Source organism: Chlorocebus sabaeus, chromosome 20 (genome assembly GCF_047675955.1).
Source record: "Chlorocebus sabaeus isolate Y175 chromosome 20, mChlSab1.0.hap1, whole genome shotgun sequence".
In the NCBI taxonomy this organism is placed as follows: domain Eukaryota; kingdom Metazoa; phylum Chordata; class Mammalia; order Primates; family Cercopithecidae; genus Chlorocebus; species Chlorocebus sabaeus.
Window position 1 is genome coordinate 121,883,206 of NC_132923.1, and position 19,936 is coordinate 121,903,141.

A 19,936-nucleotide genomic window follows, 5' to 3' on the forward strand; every position below is an offset into this window, starting at 1 on the left:
ATCCCCTGGGCTCAAGTGATTCTCCCACCTCAGCCTCCCTAGTAGCTGGGACTACAGGCAAGTTCCACTGTGTGTGGCAATTTTTTTTTTTTTTTTTTTTTTTTTTTTTTTTTTTTTTCAGAGATGGAGTCTTACTATGTTCCCTAGGCTGGGTTTGAACTCCTGGGCTCAGGTGATCCTCCTGCTTGGCCTCCCAAAGTGCTGGGATTACAGGCGTGAGCCATTGAGCCCAGCCTATTTTTTCTTAAACCAATTTGTTTGTTGTCACTTGCACTTGAAGGAGTTCTGACAAGTCAGGGCATAAACACTTCATAAATAGTAAAAATTTAGAAATGTGGTTGCATCCTATTTCCAGCTTAACAACTGTGGTGGATTAAAAATGGCTACAAATAACTTTGCAGCTTCTGCCATCAAGCAGTGGAGTCTATTTCCCCAGCCCCTAAATCTAGGCTGGCCCTATGATCTGTTTTGACCAGGAGAGAGTGATAGACGTGATGTTGGGTGGTCTCCGAGCAATTTCTTAAGAGGCTGTACAGCTTCTGTCCTGGACCTCTGGAAACCCAGAGACCACTGTACTGCTATGAAGCAGCCCAGGATGAAAAGCCACACGCAGAGAGGGCTCACAGTTCCTTTAGTGGTGATTTTTAACGGTGAGATTTTGGTGCACCTATCACCCGAGCGGTATACGCTGCATCATATTTGTAGACTTTGATCCCCCACCCTCCTCCCACTCTTCCCCCCAAATCCCCAAAGTCCACTGTATCATCCTTCTGCCTTTGTGTCCTCATAGCTTAGTGCCCACATATCAGTGAGAACATACGATGTTTGGTTTTCCATTCCTGAGTTACTTCACTTAGAATAATAGTTTCCAATCTCATCCAGGTCACTGCAAATGCTGTTAATTCATTCCTTTTGATGGCTGCGTAGTATTCCATTGAATATATATACCACAGTCTCTTTACCCACTTGTTGATGGATAGGCATTTGGATTGGTTCCGTGATTTTGCAATTGTGAATTGTGCTGCCATAAGCATGTGTGTGCAAGTATCTTTTTCAAATAATGACTGCTTTTCCTCTGAGTAGATACCTAGTAGTGGGATTTCCAGGTCAAATGGTGGTTCTGCTTTTAGTTCTTTAAGGCATCTCCATGCTGTTTTCCACAGTGGCTGTACTAGTTTACTCACGTAACCAAATACCACCTGTACCCCGATAACTTAAGGAAAAATTTTAAAAAGAAAACTAATAAAAACTCTATAAAAACTTCAAAAAAAAAATCTGTCTGTGGGAAGAAACTAAAAAAAAACAATAACAGACAAACAAAAAAACTAATTCCAGGTGTCCCAACTGAGGTCCCAGACACGGGAATGAGGCCTTCTGAGACCATCAGTCCCTGCCACGCCACTGGCTGACTGCAGTTGCATGAGTGAGGCAGAAGACACCAGCAGGAGAACCTTCTAAGGCGACCCATAGAATTGTGGGAAAAAAATTGCAGTTTCAAGCCACTGAGTTTTGGGCTCACTTGTTTACATCAATGGGTAACTGACAGAGCATCCAAACCTGACTTCCCACCTTACTCACCCTTGCTGCAGATTCCTGGAAATGTCACTCCCATGTGTGACAAGAGCTCCAGGTGGTTCTGCTCCTTACAGACTCTGAGAATTGCTGCAGGCTCAGGCCCTGATCTTCAGGGGAAGCATGGCATTGTTGGACTACCGCTTTTAGTATTAGGTTGGTGCAAAAGTAGTCGATTATAATATAATTTTCAGGTTGTGGCTAAGTGAGGCGAAATCAGCCTGGATCCATCCTTCCCAGGTATGCTTACATTCATCTGTTCTGACCTTTTTTCCTCTCTCACTCTCTAAACCTCTCTGGTTCTTTAACAAGTCTTTCTCATTTGCTCAGTCATCTCTGACCTCAGCTCTCACTTCCTCCTACTAGGGAAGTTAACCAGACCTGGGTGTGAATTCCAATTCTGCCCCTTGTACTGTGTAACCTTGGGTAAGTTACTTAACCTCTCTGAGCTCCAGTTTCCTCCTTGTTAAGTGAGGGTGATCAAAAACCTATTTTGAAGACAGCAAAGATTAAACGAGCGAATGAATGTTAAGTGCATGGGATGCAGTCCAGCTCACAGTAGATGCTTAATAAACAGTGGTTGCGGAGGTCATAATTAGAATAAAACATCTGGTTGAATGTCTTAGGGAATAAGAGGTGGTTTCTTGGAAGCAGGATAAGGGCACTTCTGGGCCACAGAGAAGAACAGGCATCAGCGAGTCCCTCTGCAGTGTGACTGCTGCTGTAGCTCCACCCTTCCCCAGACCCTTCCCTCACCTTGTCCTGCTGGGCCAAGTCCTCCTCCACATAAATCTCCGCGGGGGGAACTGCCCCAGGAATCCCCTCGGCCAGTGGTTTTTCCGACAGTTTCATGGCATTGGTCCACACTAAGGCATGAGATCAGCAGAGAGCACAAAAGACATCATGAGTTTCCCTGAGGCCTGAAGAAGATGTTCACATTAGCCTTCCTGTTTGTTTCCCCCCAGACATAGACATTTTATGTAATTTAAAAATTACAGGCCAGGCATGGTGGCTCACACCTGTAATCCCGGCACTTTGGGAGGCCAAGGCGGGCGGATCACGTGGTCAGGAGATCGAGACCATCCTGGCTAATACAGTGACTACTAAAAATAGAAAAAATTAGCCAGGCGTGGTGGTGGGCACCTATAGTCCCAGCTACTCAGGAGGCTGAGGCAGGAGAATGGCGTGAACCCAGGAGGTGGAGCTTGCAGTGAGTCGAGATCGTGCCACTGCACGCCAGCCTGGGCGACAGAGCAAGACTGTCTCAAAAAAAAAAAAAAAAAATCACAAAGTGGTGTGTGTGTTCACTGAAAAGCAGTGAAAGCATCACGGAAGTACCAGAGAGAGATAGGGCCACCTCCTTCCTTCTTCCTGTGCTAACTGTGCTGTTACCTAACATGATGTGTCTTTTTCCAGACCTTTTTCCTATGCCACAGAACAGCGGATGATCTTGGGCAGATCATTTAATCTCCTGGGCAGGTCATTTAATACCTTTTAGCCTTAGTTTCCACACGTATCATTGAGGGGCATGAATAGTCTGTATCATAAAGGGCTACTGTGAGGAGTAAATGAAGCATTAGGTAGAGCAGGGATTGGCCAGCTACAGCCCTGGGGCTGAATCCAGCCACTGCCTATGACTGAAAGCACAGTTTTATTGGAATGTGGCCACAGTTACTCACGTATGTACCATCTATGGCTGCTTTTGTGCCACAAATACAGAGTTGAGTAGTTGCAACACAGACTGTATGGCCCTCAAAGCCTTATTTATATCTGGTTCTGTGATACTGGGACTTATAACAAGAAGTAGATACAGCTGGCCCTCCGTATGTGCGGGTTCCACATTTGTGGAGTCAACCAACTGTGGATTGAAAATACGTGTGTGTGTGTGTGTGTGTGTGTGTGTGTGTGTATATATATATAGAGAGAGAGAGAGAGAGACAGACAAACAGACAGGGTCTTGCTCTGTCACCCAGTCTAGAGTACAGTAGCACGATCACGGGTCACTGCAGCCTTGACCTCCTGGGCTCAATTGATCTTCCCACCTCAGGCTCCCAAGTAGTCGGGACTACAGGGGCATGCATGCTACTGTGCTTGGCTAATTTTTAATTTTTTTGTAGAGACAGGAACTTGCTATGTTATCCAGGCTGGTCTCAAACCTCTAAGCTTAAGTGATCCTCCTGTCTCAGCCTCCCAAAGTGCTGGGATTACAGATGGGAGCCACTATGCCTGGCCAAAAATACTTCTTAAAAACCCAATAAAAAATAACAATACAACAATAAAAATACAGCATAACAACTAGCGATATGGCATTCATATCATATTTTGTAAGTGAGGGAACTGAAGCACAGGGATGCCAAGTACTTGCTGAAGGTCCCACAGCTGGTGAGTGATAAAGAGTCAAGATCTGAACCCAGGTTTGTCTGATCCAGAGCCTGTATTCATAACCATTATGCTGTAAATGTATTGACCTTCATGATATAGTGTTACATTTCAAAAAGTAGGATACCAGTGTTAGGGTCAAACAATCCCATTATTATTATTCCATTACTTACAGTACATACAAATCAGGATGGTATCTTTAAATATCACCCCATGCCTTTCCATTCTCCATTCTAATTCTTCCTCCCTCACCTGTATGAGCTTTTCCATTAAGATTCGGCCTTGGAGCTGCGGCCTTACTGCCTGTTGGAGGAGAAGGGTGAGCACCACCAAGACAGGGGGCCTTGACCAGGGCGATTCTGCCCCTCAGGTGATATCTGGTAACATCTGGTAACATCTGGGGACAATTTTGAGCATCACAGCTTGAGTGGGGGAGATCTGCTGAGAGCATCAAGTGGGTAGAAGCCAGGGATGCTGCTAAACACTCAACAATGCACAGGCTGGACCAGGCCTGGTGGCTCACGCCTGTAATCACAGCACAATGGGAGGCTGAGGCAGGCAGATCACTTGAGGACAGGAGTTCGAGACCAGCCTGGCCAACATGGCGAAACTCCATTTCCACTAAAAATACAAAAATTAGCCAGGCGTGGTGGTGGGCGCCTGAATCCTAGCTACTCGGGAGGCTGAGGCAGGAGAATCGCTTGAATCTGGAGGTAGAGGTTGCAGCGAGCCAAGATTGTACCACTGCACTCCAGCCTGGGTTACAGAGCAAGGCTTTGCCTCAAAACAACGCCCTATGACAAACAATTATCTGGCCCCAAATGTCAGCAGTGCCAAGACTGAGAAACCCTGACCGAGAACAAATACGTCCTTGGCTTTGTGTTTCCAAACAGAATTTTTCAAATCTAAAGCAAGGCAATGGTCTAAAAGCAAAACAATTTTGTTTGAAGAGTCCAGCTTTGTTAAGAGAGGAAAGAGCTTCCTCAGATTCCTCAAAAATGGGTGCTTTCCATGAAAAGCCAACCTGGAGTCCTGGCGTTGGCAGTGTTCTCCTAAGCGTGGAGTAGAGGGGCCCGGGTCTGACACAAGGGATCTCCTCTCTACAGGAAGACGAAAGGCCCTCTCCACATCAGGGGAATGCGGTAGAAGTTTGGGACCGGACATCACGATGTCTTGCCAACCCAGATGACACCCCAGTGGGAGGCTGTAGAGGAGAAACCCAGGTAGATGAGGGCCTCAAAGCCTTAGGACCGCTCATGGCTCATTCACTTCCCAAGTTCAACATAGCACTGGAGAAACAGGTGGAGAAATCTACTCATCAACAACTGAGTGTAAAAAGAAAGAAACAGCACCTGTGTCCACCAATGAAGAATGGATAAAGAGAAATCTGTGATACGTTCATGGAATGTGACTCAATGATAACAAGGAACTTTTTTTTTTTTTTGAGATAGAGTCTCGCTCTGTCGCCCAGGCTGGAGGGCAGTGGCACAATCTTAGCTCACTGCAACCTCTGCCTCCTGAGTTCAAGCGATTCTCCTGCCTCAGCCTCCCGAGTAGCTGGGATTACAGGTGTCCACCACCACGCCCAGCTAATTTTTGTATTTTTAGTAGAGATGGGGTTTCACCATGTTGGTCAGGCTGGTCTCAAACTCCTGACCTCGTGATCTGCCCTCCTTGGCCTCCCAAAGTGCTGGGATTACAGGTGTGAGCCACCGTGCCCGGCCACAAGGAACAACTTGTAAGACATACAGCAAAATGGATGAATCTCAGAAATATGCAGAGTGAAAAAAGCCTCACGGGAAAACATACACTACGTGATTCCATGTATTTGAGAATCTCGAACAGGAATCTCTAATCCATGGTGGAAAAAGAATTGGAAGAGTGGTTACCTCTGGGGGAAGGGGTTGGGAAGTGACTTGGAAGGGACCTGAGGGAGCTTCCTGGGGTGATGGTGATGTTCTTGTCAGGGGTTTCGGTTACACAGGTGTATACAATTGTCAAAACGTAGTAAGTGTTCACTCAAGATCTGTGCATTTCATTGAGTGGCAGCCGGTCTCCAAGATGGCTCTGGTGATTCTTGTCCCTGTATTCATGCCCCTATACAGTCATCTCCAATGCTGGATGAAGCTTGTATTAATATGCTCAGGTTGCCATGACACAATACCACAGGCTAAGGGGCTCGATAACAGGAATTAACTTTCCTTTATTAAACTTTTTTTTTTTTTTTTTTTTTTTGAGACAGAGTCTCGCTCCTGTCGCCCAGGCTGGAGTGCAGTGGCGCGATCTCGGCTCACTGTAAGCTCCGCCTCCCGGGTTGGTGCCATTCTCCTGCCTCAGCCTCCTGAGTAGCTGGGACTACAGGCACCTGCCGCCGCGCCCCGCGCCCGGCTAATTTTTTGTATTTTTAGTAGAGACGGGGTTTCACCGTGGTCTCGATCTCCTGACCTTGTGATCCGCCCGCCTCGGCCTCCCAAAGTGCTGGGATTACAGGCGTGAGCCACCGCGCCCGGCTTATTAAACTTTTAATTCTTTCTTTTAAAAATAGAGTTAGGCTCTTGCTATGTTTTCCCAGCTGGCCTTGAACTCCTAGCCTCAAGGGATTCTCCTTACTCGGCCTCCCAAACTGCTGGGATTACAAGGGTGAGCCACTGCACCTGGCCGAAATTTATTTTCTCAAGTTTTAGAGGTTGCAAGATCCAGGTGTTGGCTGGGTGGTTTCTCCCGAGGCCTCTCTCCTTGGCTTGCAGATGGCCACCTTCTCATTATGTCCTCACATGGTCTTTCCTCTGGTGTCGCTGGTGTCCTAATCGCCTCCTCTCACAAGGACAGCAGTCAGATTGGATTAGGGCCCACCCTAACGACCTCATTTTAACTTAATTACCTCTTTAAAGGTGGATGGATCACTTGAGGTCAGGAGTTCGAGACCAGCCTGGCCAACACGGTGAAACCCCATCTCTACTAAAAACACAAAAATTAGCTATGTGTGGTGGTGGGTGCCTGTAATCCCAGCTACTCAGGAGGCTGAGGCAGGAGAATCACTTGAACCTGGGAGGCAGAGGTTTCAGTGAGTCGAGATCATGCCACCGTACTCCAGCCTGGGTGACTGAGTGAGACTCAGTTTCAAAAAGAAAGAAAAAAGAAAAGACAAGAAGAAAGGAAGAAAGAAAGGTACTCTTTAAACACAGGTTCTATGGTACTGGGGATTAGGGCTTCAACATATGAATTCTGAGAGAACACAATTCAGCCATAACAGAGCTTATCCAAGTAACCAAGGCTACTGGAGAAATGATGGAGTTTGACTCCTAAGGCTGGATCTTAAGACACACGTGGCTGCTGCTTTTCTCTCTAGGACCACTCTTTTGAGGGAAGCTGGCAGCCATTTCATGAGGAGACTCAAGCAGCCTAGGAAAGGTGGCAGTGGTGAAGAACTGAGGCTTCCTGCTGTCAGCTAGTGAGGAACGGAGGCCTCTTCCCACACGGATGTGAGTGAACTACCCAGGAGATGTGTCCTCCAGCCCCAGGCAGGCCTTCAGAGGACCGCAGCTCTTGCAAAAGCTTCATGCAACCTCCTGAGAGTCCCTGAACCACACCATCCTGTGAAGCTACTCCCAAATGCCTGACCCACAGAAACTGTATAAGATAATGCATAGGGTTTTGGTTTGTTTTAGGGCGCTATGTGTTAAGGTAATTGGTTATAAATTGGTAACTAATACACACTGTATGTTAATTTTACACAAAAAGACAAAAACTGTTGAACTCTAGTTAATGGTACACATGCTAAATGTTTAGGGCGAAGTCTACAGCTGTAGGAAACTTATTTTTAAATGCATCCAAAATTAAGATCGATTAATGAATTAACAGAATGACTGATAGACAGATAGATATATAATAAAAGTATAGCAAAATGGGCCAGGCGTGGTTGACTCACGCCTGTAATCCCAGCACTTTGGGAGACCGAGGTGGGTGGATCACTTAAGGTCAGGAGTTGAGACCAGCCTGGCCAACATGTGGCAAAACCTCCTCTCTATTAAAAATACAAAAATTGGCTGGGCATGGTGGTTCGTGCCTGTAATCCCAGCTACTAGGGAGGCTCAGGCAGGAAAATCACTTGAACCCAGGAGGCGGAGATCATGCCATTGCACTCCAGCCTGGGAGACAGAGCAAGACTCTGTCTCAAAAAAAAAAAAAAAAAAAAAAAAAGAGTATAGTAAAATGTTAATGGTAGATATAGGTGGAGAGGGAGGTCACTGTAAAATTCTTTTTACTTTGCTCTATGTTTAAAAAATGTTCGTATTAAGGTCGGGTGCAGTGGCTCACGTCTGTAATCCCAGCACTTTGGGAGGCCGAGGCGGGTGGATCACAAGGTTGGGAGATCGAGACCATCCTGGCTAACACGGTGAAACCCCATCTCTATTTAAAAAATAAAAATAAAAATAAAAATAAAAATTAGCCAAGCATGGTGGTGGGCACCTGTAATTCCAGCTACTTGGGAGGCTGAGGCAGGAGAATCACTTGAACCCAGGAGGTGGAGATCGCGACACTGCACTCCAGCCTGGGTGACACAGCAAGACTCTGTCTTTAAAAAAAAAAAAAAAAAAAAGAGTACAGTAAAATGTTAATGGGAGATTTAGGTGGGGAGGGGGGTCACTGTAAACTTCTCTTTACTTTGCTGTATGTTTAAAAAATGTTCATATTACGGCCAGGCGTGGTGGCTCACGTGTGTAATCCCAGCACTTTGGGAGGCCAAGGCACGCGGATCACAAGGTCGGGAAATTGAGACCATCCTGGCTAACACAGTGAAACCCCGTCTCTACTAAAAATACAAAAAAATACAAAAAAAAAAAAAATTAGCCAAGCATGGTGCTGTAGTCCCAGCCACTTGGGAGGCTGAGGCAGGAGAATGGCGTGAACCCGGGAGGTGGAGCTTGCAGTGAGCCGAGATCAGGCCACTGCACTCCAGCCTGGGCAACAGAGCGAGACTCCATCTCAAAAAAAAAAAAAAAAAAAAAAAAAAGGTCGTATTAAAACGTTGGGGGAGGCCGGGCGCGGTGGCGCAAGCCTGTAATCCCAGCACTTTGGGAGGCCGAGACGGGCGGATCACGAGGTCAGGAGATCGAGACCATCCTGGCTAACTAACACGGTGAAACCCCGTCTCTACTAAAAAAATACAAAAAACTAGCCGGGCGAGGTGGCGGCGCCTGTAGTCCCAGCTACTCGGGAGGCTGAGGCAGGAGAATGGCGTGAACCCGGGGGGCGGAGCTTGCAGTGAGCCGAGATCGCGCCACTGCACTCCAGCCTGGGCGACAGAGCGAGACTCCGTCTCCAAAAAAAAAAAAAAAAAACGTTGGGGGAAAATGGCTGACTCATTTTTCGATGTGGGTGGCAGGTATGTGGCGGTGCATTTGATGATGATGATGACGTAAACCGTGGACACACATTGCCTTTTCTCTTCAGCTTGCATGTGTCACAATAATAATTATTATTTTAGTGACTGAGGAAGGTGACTACATGAATGGTCTTGAGCAAGACGGGGGAAAGATATGGAAGCCACTGGGAGATACCTGGGGACTCAGAAGGGCCTGGGGCTGGGACAAAGAGGACAGAGAGTGGGACCTTGATGCCAGAGGCTAGGGAGGAACTCCGGGAACCATGCCTGGGGACTAAACTGACCAGCTCTTCCGCCGGTGAGGCTGCTGAGGCCAAGAGGACAGTGACAGGTGGGAAATTTCCTCCCCAAGTGCCATGAGGCTTTCAAGGGGGTAGTGGGGAAAGAAGGGCACCCTGGAGGTTGTGTGTGTCCCAGAGTGACCGGGCTGTGAGTGGGCTGTCACCGAGCTCCCCAGCCTTAAATGGGACTGAAAAATGTTAGACTAGATGGGACTGAATATATCTCCTCAGGAGAAGTCATTTTCCTTGATAAGCGTCAGTCTCCTCTGACCTGTAAAATGGTGGTAAAATATTTTAAAACCTCCTAGGGCTGTTGGGGGCAAAGGGGATTGTAATGACTAATATTTTTGCACATCTGAGTCAGTGTGTTGACGCAGATCCTGTGACACACTCACATGTACACACGCACAGAGGCCACACCCACTGCAGGTGCCCTGGTGTGTGTATACAGACACAGCACAGAGGCTGGAGGGATACGCAGCAGAGAGTCAACAGGGAGACCCTGGGGATAAGGATTATGGCTGATTTTTAACTGTTTTCTTACTTTCTGCTTATCCTGAATTTATTTTTATTTTTTACAATGGAACATGTTCTACTTTTAGAATCAGAAAGTAAACCAAAACCCAGACCCATCCACATGGCTGTGAACCACCCCCAAGCCACCGAGGGCAGCCCTGACGCATACCTTGCTTGATGACGGGGGGCTTGCGGGCGTCATCCACCATGAATGAGAACATCTCCTTGCTGGTGCTCACAGGCCGCTGGTGGGAGGCCGGCAGGACCACAGTGGGTCTGGGGAAGCCCTGGGACCAGCTCCTTTGCACCGGTGCCGGCTGGATGCCTTGGTGGAAGGGGATATGTGGCGGCGGGGGGGCCTGGTTCGGCTGCTGTGTGGCACGAGGTGGCTGTGGCCCTGGCCATGGTGCTGGGCCCCTCATCCATGGGTAGGAGACCTGCAGGGGCACACAAGGGTCAGGGGAGGTTATGACCGGCAGGGATGGTCTCCATTTCTTTGTCCCAGCCACAGCATTGCTGCCCAAGGTCTTGGTTTATGAGTCACTTCCGGTCACGCATGGTGGCACACAACTGTAATCCCAACACTTTGGGAGGCCAAAGTGGGAGGCTAGTGCTTGAGTTCAGGAGTTCAAGATCAGCCTGGGCAACATGGCAAAACCCTGCTTCAGCAAAAAATACTAAACTTAGCTGGGCCTTGTGGCTTACGCCTGTAGTCCCAGCTACTTGAGAGGCTGAAGTGGGAGGATCACCTGAGCCCGGGAAATAGAGACTGCAGTGAGCTGTGATAGCACCACTGCACTCCATGGTGGGCAATGGAATGAGACTCTGTCTCAAAAATAAACAAACACACAATGAGTCACTTCCCCCAGGAAGCCTTCCTGGACTCTCCTCAAGTTTGGGATGGGGGTCCTTGCCTGGGCCACATGGCACACGATCACACCACCACTGAGTGGGTGCGTCCTTTACCCAGGTGCTCTGCCGAAAGACTCACCTGCATTAACTCATTTAATAAACTCAACACTCTGCGATGTCAACACTCGGAGGACACAGGCCGGGCAAGACCAAGGGACTCCCAACACCATAGATGTGGTATTGAGCTGCTGAGCCAGGAGAATGTCCCCTCTAAGGGATTAGGGACTTTTCATCTACTTTTCTTACCACTATATTCTCAGTCCCTAAAATAAATGCTTGGCACATACTTAGTAAGTCCTCAAATGTTGGGCAAAATAACAGAACAAGCCAATCACTGAGATTCCAGCCCAGCTCCCTGGGACTCCACAGCCTTTTCTCTTTCTGTCCACACTGTGGGTCCCTCTATCCCTCAAAGTTCAGAACTGTGGGATTGCAGGGATGCTGGCTGTCTGATTAGCCTTTGCTTTTCCACACCAGCACACCTGATTCTGGCAGAGGCCCCAGGGAAGATGTTACAGCTACTTTCAGCAGAGAACATGTCAAAATCCATCTAACCATGGATGAGCAAATGTGGAGTGGTACTGACACCTGGCTTTTGCCGTGGACTAATGCTTTAGTGGTGGTTTCTCCCTGGTGCCTAGGGGTTGAATGGTGGCAATGATGAACACTATCACTTATTGCACTGAGCTTACTGATTCCTCACCATGACCCTTTGTGTGAGGGTTCTCCTTACTCTTATGTTAGAAGTGAGGCTTGCAGAGGTTAAGGGATTTACCCAGCACAGGCGGTGGTGGACAGAGAAATGGGATCAAGATCTGATGGCCTGTCTCTCTCCTCTCCTCTCCTCCTCCCTCCCCTTTCCTCCCCTCTCCCCTCCCCTCCCCTCTGTCTCCCAATTCTCTTGGCAGAAATAACGCTTTCCAGGTAAAAGCTAAATTCAAAGGTTTGCTTCCTAGGCAGGAACTCATCCCTATTTTCCCAGGGCTCAGGGTTCTCCTTCTGTACCCCAGAGAGAAGATGAGCTCAAACACACACGAGGAAAAGGACAGAATGCTTCCAAAATCAGCGCTCCAGCAGACAGCACTTCCTAGAACTTCAGCTGAGTTTTATTCAAGAGGAGGGCTCTCCACTCACTCAGGATCCTAATCTCCAAGCTGCAGTCTGTCTACAGCTGCTCAGGGATCCTACGCATTCCCCGCAAGGCTCTTTCTTGGAGTCAGTGAGGAGTGTTTTGGGAAATCTGGCACCAAACTCCGATCACCTGGTGATGTATGGTTTGGTTGTGCTCCACCCAAATCTCATCTTGAACTGCAGTTCCCAGAATCCCCTTAGGAGGGACTGGGAGGGACCTGGTGGGAGGTAATGGAATCATGAGGAAAGTTTCCTCCATGCTGCCTTCATGATAGTGAGTGACTTCTTGTGAGATCTGATGGTTTTATAATGGGCTTTCCCCACCCCCTTGCTCTGCACTTCTCCTTGCTGCTGCCATGTGAGGAAGGACATGTTTGCGTCCCCTTCTGCCATGATTGTAAGTTTCCTGAGGCCTCCCCAGCCCTGGGGAACTGTGAGTCAATTAAACCTCTTTCCTTTATAAATTACAGTCTCTGGTATGTCCTTATAACAGTGTGAGAACGGACTAATACATCTTGGGACACCTGGCCAGGCATTCATAATGACACTGGCCCACTTAAAATCTGTTTTCAGGAATGGGTCTGGGCAGAGTTCCAGAACTCTGTTACCTCACGTGTAGTTTCCCATTTCTCTCCACTGTCAACATCTCAGCCTCTCCACCTACCCTCTCTTCTGTTCTTTGGTTTCAGAAGCTGAGTCACTGTGCCCTGGCCCTGGGCTGACTTCTCCATCCATCATGTCCCTCCCCATCCTCAGGGCTGTCTTGCCTCACTCATTCCCATGACCTTTTCCTATGGGTTTAATAAGTACTCATTGAATGAATGGGCTGAAGGTGAGAGCGGGCAAACTGCAATGCGTTTTACTCCAGCCTTCTGGAACACAAATGTAGACATTATTGGTTGTGGTGGAGGAATCCACCTTCAAGCTAGGACATTCGCTGGGTGGGGTTCTAAGGTAAGGGTGCCTCATGCCAACTAGCTGCACAGGTGCTAATGGAAGTAAGCGTGTCTCCTGCCTCAAGGGCAACGATTCTGCAGTGGCCAGGCCAAAACCCACTCAGCATCTTTTGGAGATTGTGGGTAAATCTCCCTCCCTCTCTTGGCCCATTGTTGTGGGTGGGGCTAAACAACAAATCACATTCACTGGCCATAGTGATTGGCCAGGGGTGAGGCATGCGATCCAATCAGAGCCAAGGAGACGAGGCTTGACGCCAGAATTTCTAGCCACAGAGACCTGGGGACTTGAGAATGTAGACAGCACCAAGAGATGCAGCCCAGACATGGAGAGAGGGAAGCTGGTTTTCTTTTCTCCATTTTTTTTTGAAATAGGGTCTCACTCTGTCATTCAGGCTGGAGTGCAGTGGCACAATCACAGCTCACTACAGCCTAACCTTCCGGGCTCAGGTGATCCTCCTGCCTCAGCCTCTCAAGTATCTTGGACTACAGACGCAGGCCACGAGGCCCAGCTAAATTTTGTATTTTTTGTAGACACGGCGTTTCACCATGTTTTTCAGGCTAGTCACAAACTCCTGGGCTGAAGTGATCCTCCTGCCTCAGCCTCCCAAAGTGCTGGGATTACAGGCATGAGCCCCAACACCTGGTCTGTTTTTGTTTAACTGTAAAAAAATACATAACAAAATTCTCCATCTTAACCATTTTAGGTGTACAGTTCAGTACTTTTAAGCATAGTCTAACTGCTGTGAAACAGATTTCCAGAACTTTTTCATCTTGCAAAAGTGAAAATACATCCTCATTAAATAACTCTCCCTTCCCCTCTCTTCAGAGCCCCTGGTACCCACCATTCCCCTTCTATCTCTACGAATTTAAATACTCTCTGTCCCTCATATAAGTGGACTCATACAACATTTGTCCTTTTGTGACTGGTTCATCTCACTTAGCACAATGTCCTAAGGATTCATCCATGTTGTAGCATGTGCAGAATGTCCTTTCTTTTCATGGCTGAATAATATTCCACTGCATGACATCACATTTTATTTATCCATTCATCTGTCCATGGACACTTGGGCTGCATCCACCTCTTGGCTACTGTGCATAATGAACAACTAGAGAAGCAGGTTTTGAGCCCTGGCTTGTGTTGCACTCTGCACTAACTGCTCCGTACTGTGCGGCTAGTTTGAGCTGGTTTTGTCACTTGAAGCCCCCACGGTGCTAATGAGACGGTCACTAAAGGGGCCAGTGCATGATGTGTAAATGTAGCAAAGACTGCAATCAGCTCTTTCAGGTAAAAAAAAAAAAAGTTTGTTTGTTTGTTTGTTTGTTTATTGAGATGGAGTTTCGCTCTTGTCACCCAGGCTGGAGTGCAGTGGTGTGATCTTGGCTCACTGCAACCTCTGCCTCCTGGGTTCCAGCGATTCTCCTGCCTCAGCCTCCCAAGTAGCTGGCATTATAGGCGTGCGCCACCACGCCCGGCTAATTTTTTTGTATTTTTAGTAGATACAGGCTTTCACCATGTTGGCCAGGCTGGTCTTCAACTCCTGACCTCAGATGATCCACCCACATTGGCCTCCCAAAGTGCTGGGATTGCAGGCATGAGCCACCGCACCCGGCCTTGTTTATTTGTTTTTTGAAAGCATGTTGATTTAAGGTGGCTTTAGTTGGAAGGTTAATGTCGGTCTTCTCTACTTAACAGGCCTACTCTATTATAAGCAAGGTCAAGGTTTTCTCAGAAATTGCTGCTGGTAACTACAAGGAAACAGTGAGGGGATAAACAAACCAAACAAAAAGACTCCTGAAAAACTGGCTCCTGGCCGAGCTTGCATTGGAATGTACATGAAGCTTGGGGTCAAGGTCAGTGATCAACAAGTCTGGTTTAGAAATATTAGTTTAAACATACTTGCTAGTGCCTTCTTTCTTTCATTCTCTTTCTTTCTTTCCTCTTCTTTCTTTCCCTCTGACCATATGGTATATGGCATGGTGGTTTTTTCTGTTTATTTTTGAGGCAGCGTGTGCTCTTCCTGATCTCTCCCACGCTGTCTAAAATAGCAGGTTGCAAACCACCTGGACCACACCCATGGCTGAATTCCTATCAGCTTGAACAAACACCCAGCCAATAACGTACTTGAGAACTCCAAATCCATTGTTTCTGGATGATCTCCTTGTTTCTTGTGTTATCACACTAACATCTGCTTCTGACCCTGCCAAGGCTTCAGGGTGAGAAGGACGCCCTAAAACACCAAGAGAGTTTGTCCAGAGTCCCACAGGACCCAAGCATTCTTCCAGAAAGCCCTGGACGCTGTGGACAAGGCGGGGAAGTAGACCTTGCCCTTGGAACGTCTGTCATGTTCTTTCCTGTCTGCAATTCTTATCACTTGGCTTTGAACCACCAAGGAGAGAAGTCTCCAGGTGCTACGCTGTACTGTGCCCTTCATATATGTGGCCTCATCTAATCCTGAGAATAACTCTGGGGTTGGGGAGGCATTTTTACCCACATCTTGTGGATTAAAGAGCAGAGGCTCAGTGAGGTTCAGAGACTTGACGAAGGTCCCGAAGCCTGGAAGTGGTGATGATGTTCGACTCCAAACTCTGTGCCCCTGGAGCTTCCAGGTCATTTGAAGTCATGATTTACACTTGCAAAAGGATCTTAGATGATCGGCTAATGAAGAATAGATTTTCTGAGTTAAAAAATGAAAATGAGAAATAGATGGTGTGAAAATCCCCAAGATGGTGCATGGGCTGTGTGTGGACAGGATTTTCCAGGAACGCTGTCAGCTCCCTCGTGCAAGTTTGACTCACAGGGTATGTGCAACGCCCTGGATGCCATTCAGAGAACCGCAGCCTCCACCCAGGCAGGGCTGTGGCTGGCTCACTGCTATGCTAGAGGAGAGCTGGGGCGTGTTGGTGCTGGCTCATGAGAGCCGATGAGTAAATGTTCAGAATTCTGTGAGCTGGCTGATAAACACAACCATTAAAAAATAAATTATATATACTTACAATTAAATGACACGAGAAACAACAGTAATAAATACTTAAAACTTAGCCTCCTAATTATTTTACTATATTTTATCATCATCTGTGCTCTTACGGTTATTCTTCTTACTGCGTCTGTGCATTGGCAGTGTTGTAGAGTGATGTGCTGCTACACAGCTCTCTGTGGCTCTGTGTCAGTGAAGCTTGAAATTGGCCAGGATGGTGAGATAGGAGGTGGACTCAACTCTGGAGGTTTGGCTCGGACACCAGACCAAATTGAGGACCAGCTAAAACAGGGCTGCAGTGGAAGCAGCTTTCCATAAGACACGCCCACCAGTGTGCCATGTCAGTTTAGCATTGCCACGGCAACACCCAAAAGGTACCACCCCTTTTCATGGCAATGACCCAACTACCTGAAAGGTAATACCCTTTTCCTGGAAATTTCTGCATAAATCAACCCTTAGTTTCTGTGTAATGAAATGTGGGTAGGAGTATGACTGCAGCATTGTCTTTGAGCTGCTACTCTGGGTGCACTGCCCATGGGATAGCCCTGCTGAGCAAGAAGCAGTCCCCTCCTGCTGCTGTGCACTGCTGCTTCCATAAAAGGTGCTGTCTAACACCGCTGTTTTGCCCTTGAATTCTTTCCTAGGCAAAGCCAAGAACCCTCCCTGGCTAAGCCCCAATTTTGGGGCTTGCATATTCTGCATTAATGGGAGTGTTTATGTCACAGAAATCAGGAAATGCTATAAATCAGGGATTGATTTTTTTTTGTTTTGTTGCTTGTCTATTCTTAGGAAAGTGTTGGATAAAATATTAATAATACAGATGAGATTTAAAAGTGTTCTGTATCTGTAGCCATCACACTATGAGTAGCACAAAAAATACGGAGGAAATTTTCTTCTGATATTCAAAAACTATTATCCAGTACTTTCTTCTGGTATTCAGAAACTATTATCTGATAGCGAAGAAGATGCTCATGTCATTAATGAACATGCGAGGTTCCAACACAAATCTTTCTTATTTCACTTTCATCTTACTCATGAAGGTAAACTAATATATCCACCAGTATTCCAGCTGGAAACTTACTCATTCATCAATTGCTACCATAAGTTGGCAAGGGATACAAGACTTTGGCAAACATCAATAAAGCCCTCTGTGAGAATCAATGGCTCTATGGAATTTATGATAAATTTGCAATAAAGAGTCTTGCATATTTTGTTATTATTTATAAAGAATATACTACACGTTCTTTGTGTCAGTAAGCTTTATACTATACCTGCATACTTTACTTTTTCAGACACTCACCAGCATAGCACTGGCTGGGCCCAGTGCCCAGTGAAGGGCCCAGCACACACTGTAGGTGCCTGCTGACCGAACTGAATTGAACAACTGGTGAACAGAGCCAAAGTTAAAAAAACCTTCAGCTGATTCTGGGGCTGGGGCAGGGAAAATGCACTATGAGCCCAGGGCATCTTTAACAGCAGAAAGTGAGTAAGTGCTCAAAAACAGAAAGTGCAGGCCCTGTTAGAGGGCTGGGCAACCAACGCAAAAGAGATCCAGTGGCCAAGGCTAGAACAATATGAGCTGCAAAATCAGTAACATCATGGTGGATTATAGCACAGAGAATCAAATAAATACACAGCAGTCCATACTGATACAAATACATGCATGAGTAAATAATTCAATGGCAGACAAGAGACACTTCCTTATAGAAGAATGTAACACACATAGGTAATCCCCATTCAGGAGGTGGAGCTGAGTCTTTGTTTTTTTTTTTTTTTTTTTTGAGACAGAGTCTCGCTGGAGTGCAGTGGCGCGATCTCCACTCACTGCAAGCTTCGCCTCCCAGGTTCACACCATTCTCCTGCCTCAGCCTCCCGAGTAGCTAGGACTACAGGCGCCCTCCACCACGCCCGGCTAATTTTTTGTATTTTTAGTAGAGGCGAGGTTTCACCATGTTAGCCAGGATGGTCTCGATCTCCTGACCTTGGGATCCGCCCGCCTTGGCCTCCCAAAGTGCCAGGATTACAGGCATGAGCCACCACGCCCAGCCAAGCTGAGTCTTAATCAATGCCTGCTTCCTCCCCTCCTTTTTTTTTGAGATGGAATCTGGCTCTGTCACCAGGCTGGAGTGCAGTTCCGTGATCTGCAACCTCCACCTCCCAGGTTCAAGCAATTCTCCTGCCTCAGCGTCCTGAGTAGCTGGGACTACGGGTGTGTGCCACCACACCCAGCTAATTTTTGTATTTTTAGTAGAGACGGGGTTTCACCATGTTGGTCAGGATGGTCTCCATCTCTTGACCTTGTGATCTGCCCACCTCGTCCTCCCAAAATGCTGGGATTACAGGTGTGAGCCACTGCACTCGGCTTCCCCTCTCCTTTGAGGGTGGGCTACGCTTAGTGACTTGCTACCAAATAACAGATTTGTGGACAAGGAAGCAGTAAGTTGACTGTGGAGAAACCTGGCCAACATCCCTTCAACCCTGTGAAATGAACATCACAGGGAAGCCAGGTAGCTATCAGTGCCCCTGAAATGATGAGACGATAGGGACACTTTACCTTCATGGCAAGCTTTCCGAAAGCTGGGACCCCACTCTAACCAGAGGAAAACATCAGATGAATCCAAACCGGGGCACATTCTCTGGGATACCTGGCCAGTATTCTCAGGATGGTCAAGGCCATGGAAATCAAGGAAAGACTGAGAAATTGTCACAGACCAGGAGATATGATCATCAAAAGAACATGGTGCCCTGGAATGCATCACGGATCCTGAAGTTTAGCTGATATTAATAATAATGTGCTGATGTTGATTTTTCTTTTTTTGGTTTTGAAAAGGGTACTATGGTCATGTCAGATGTTAACCATGCGGGAAACTGGGAGGCGGCAGACAGGAACTCTCTGTACGATCGTCACAGCTCTTCTGTGAATCTAACATTATTCCAAAATAAAAAGGTTGTTTATTTATTTATTTATTTTTGAACAGTGTCTTGCTCTGCCACCCAGGCTGGAGTGCAGTGGCGCGATTTTAGCTCACTGCAACCTCCGTCTCCCGAGTTCAAGCGATTCTTATGACTCAGCCTCCCGAGGAGCTGGGATTACACGCATGCGCCACCACGACTGGCTAATTTTTTTGTATTTTTAGTAGAGACGGGGTTTTGCCATGTTGGTCAGTCTGGTGTCGAACTCCTGGCCTCAAGTGATCCACCGACCTTGGCCTCCGAAAGTGCTGGAATTACAAGTGTGAGCCACCATGCCTGGCCAGGTTATTTAAATTAAAAACAAAACAAAACAAAAACAAGCAAACACACACACAAAAACGCTTTTAAGAGACCTTTGAGTTACCAGAAAAAAAAAGTACAAAATCCACATGGAACTACTAATGTCTCTTATTCATACAGGGTGTCCTCTAGGTCTACTTTCAGCCTCTACTTCCGCTGACCTTACTCAATTTTACGCTAATAACTATACAATTACAAGGACAGGAAGGGGCAAGAAGGAAGCAGGGAAGGAGGTGCACTGATCCCAGCAGAGAGCAGGAATTGACTGCCAGACCCTAAAACGCAGACATAAGAGCCCCAAGGCAGCAGAGGGTGCTATGTGGGGCCTGGGAAGACAGCCCTCTCCATCTCAACAGCCCCTGGGGGGGGTGGTGCCAGGATTCAAAATGGGGCAATAATTCTAAGTCCCCAAGAAAAGGATCAATTATGTCCAGGATTTTCCATTCCAGAAATCGGGATTATACATGTTAGAACACAGAACAGCCAAGTTACATACTACTTACACATTTTAAAGCTTAAAGAAGTAGGTCCCTTTGAGCTATTCAAAAAGGCCAT

The 19,936-nt window shown here is 47.1% G+C and overlaps 1 protein-coding gene across 10 annotated transcripts in view; it reads right to left on the reverse strand.

Annotated features, from left to right (window-relative positions):
- Positions 1-19,936, reverse strand: part of FHAD1 (forkhead associated phosphopeptide binding domain 1) — a 159,551-nt gene that overhangs the window by 99,361 nt on the left and 40,254 nt on the right. For all 10 annotated transcript variants that reach the window (XR_012089780.1, XR_012089778.1, XR_012089779.1 and 7 more), the window contains exons 4-5: positions 10,304-10,571; positions 2,329-2,438 (exon numbers count right to left, since the gene is read on the reverse strand). Coding sequence is in view for 4 of the 10 variants with exons in the window: in XM_037985011.2 (XP_037840939.2) it covers positions 2,329-2,438; positions 10,304-10,571 (378 nt within the window). In the remaining 6 variants the exon portion in view is untranslated. The remainder of the gene's footprint in view (positions 1-2,328; positions 2,439-10,303; positions 10,572-19,936) is intronic.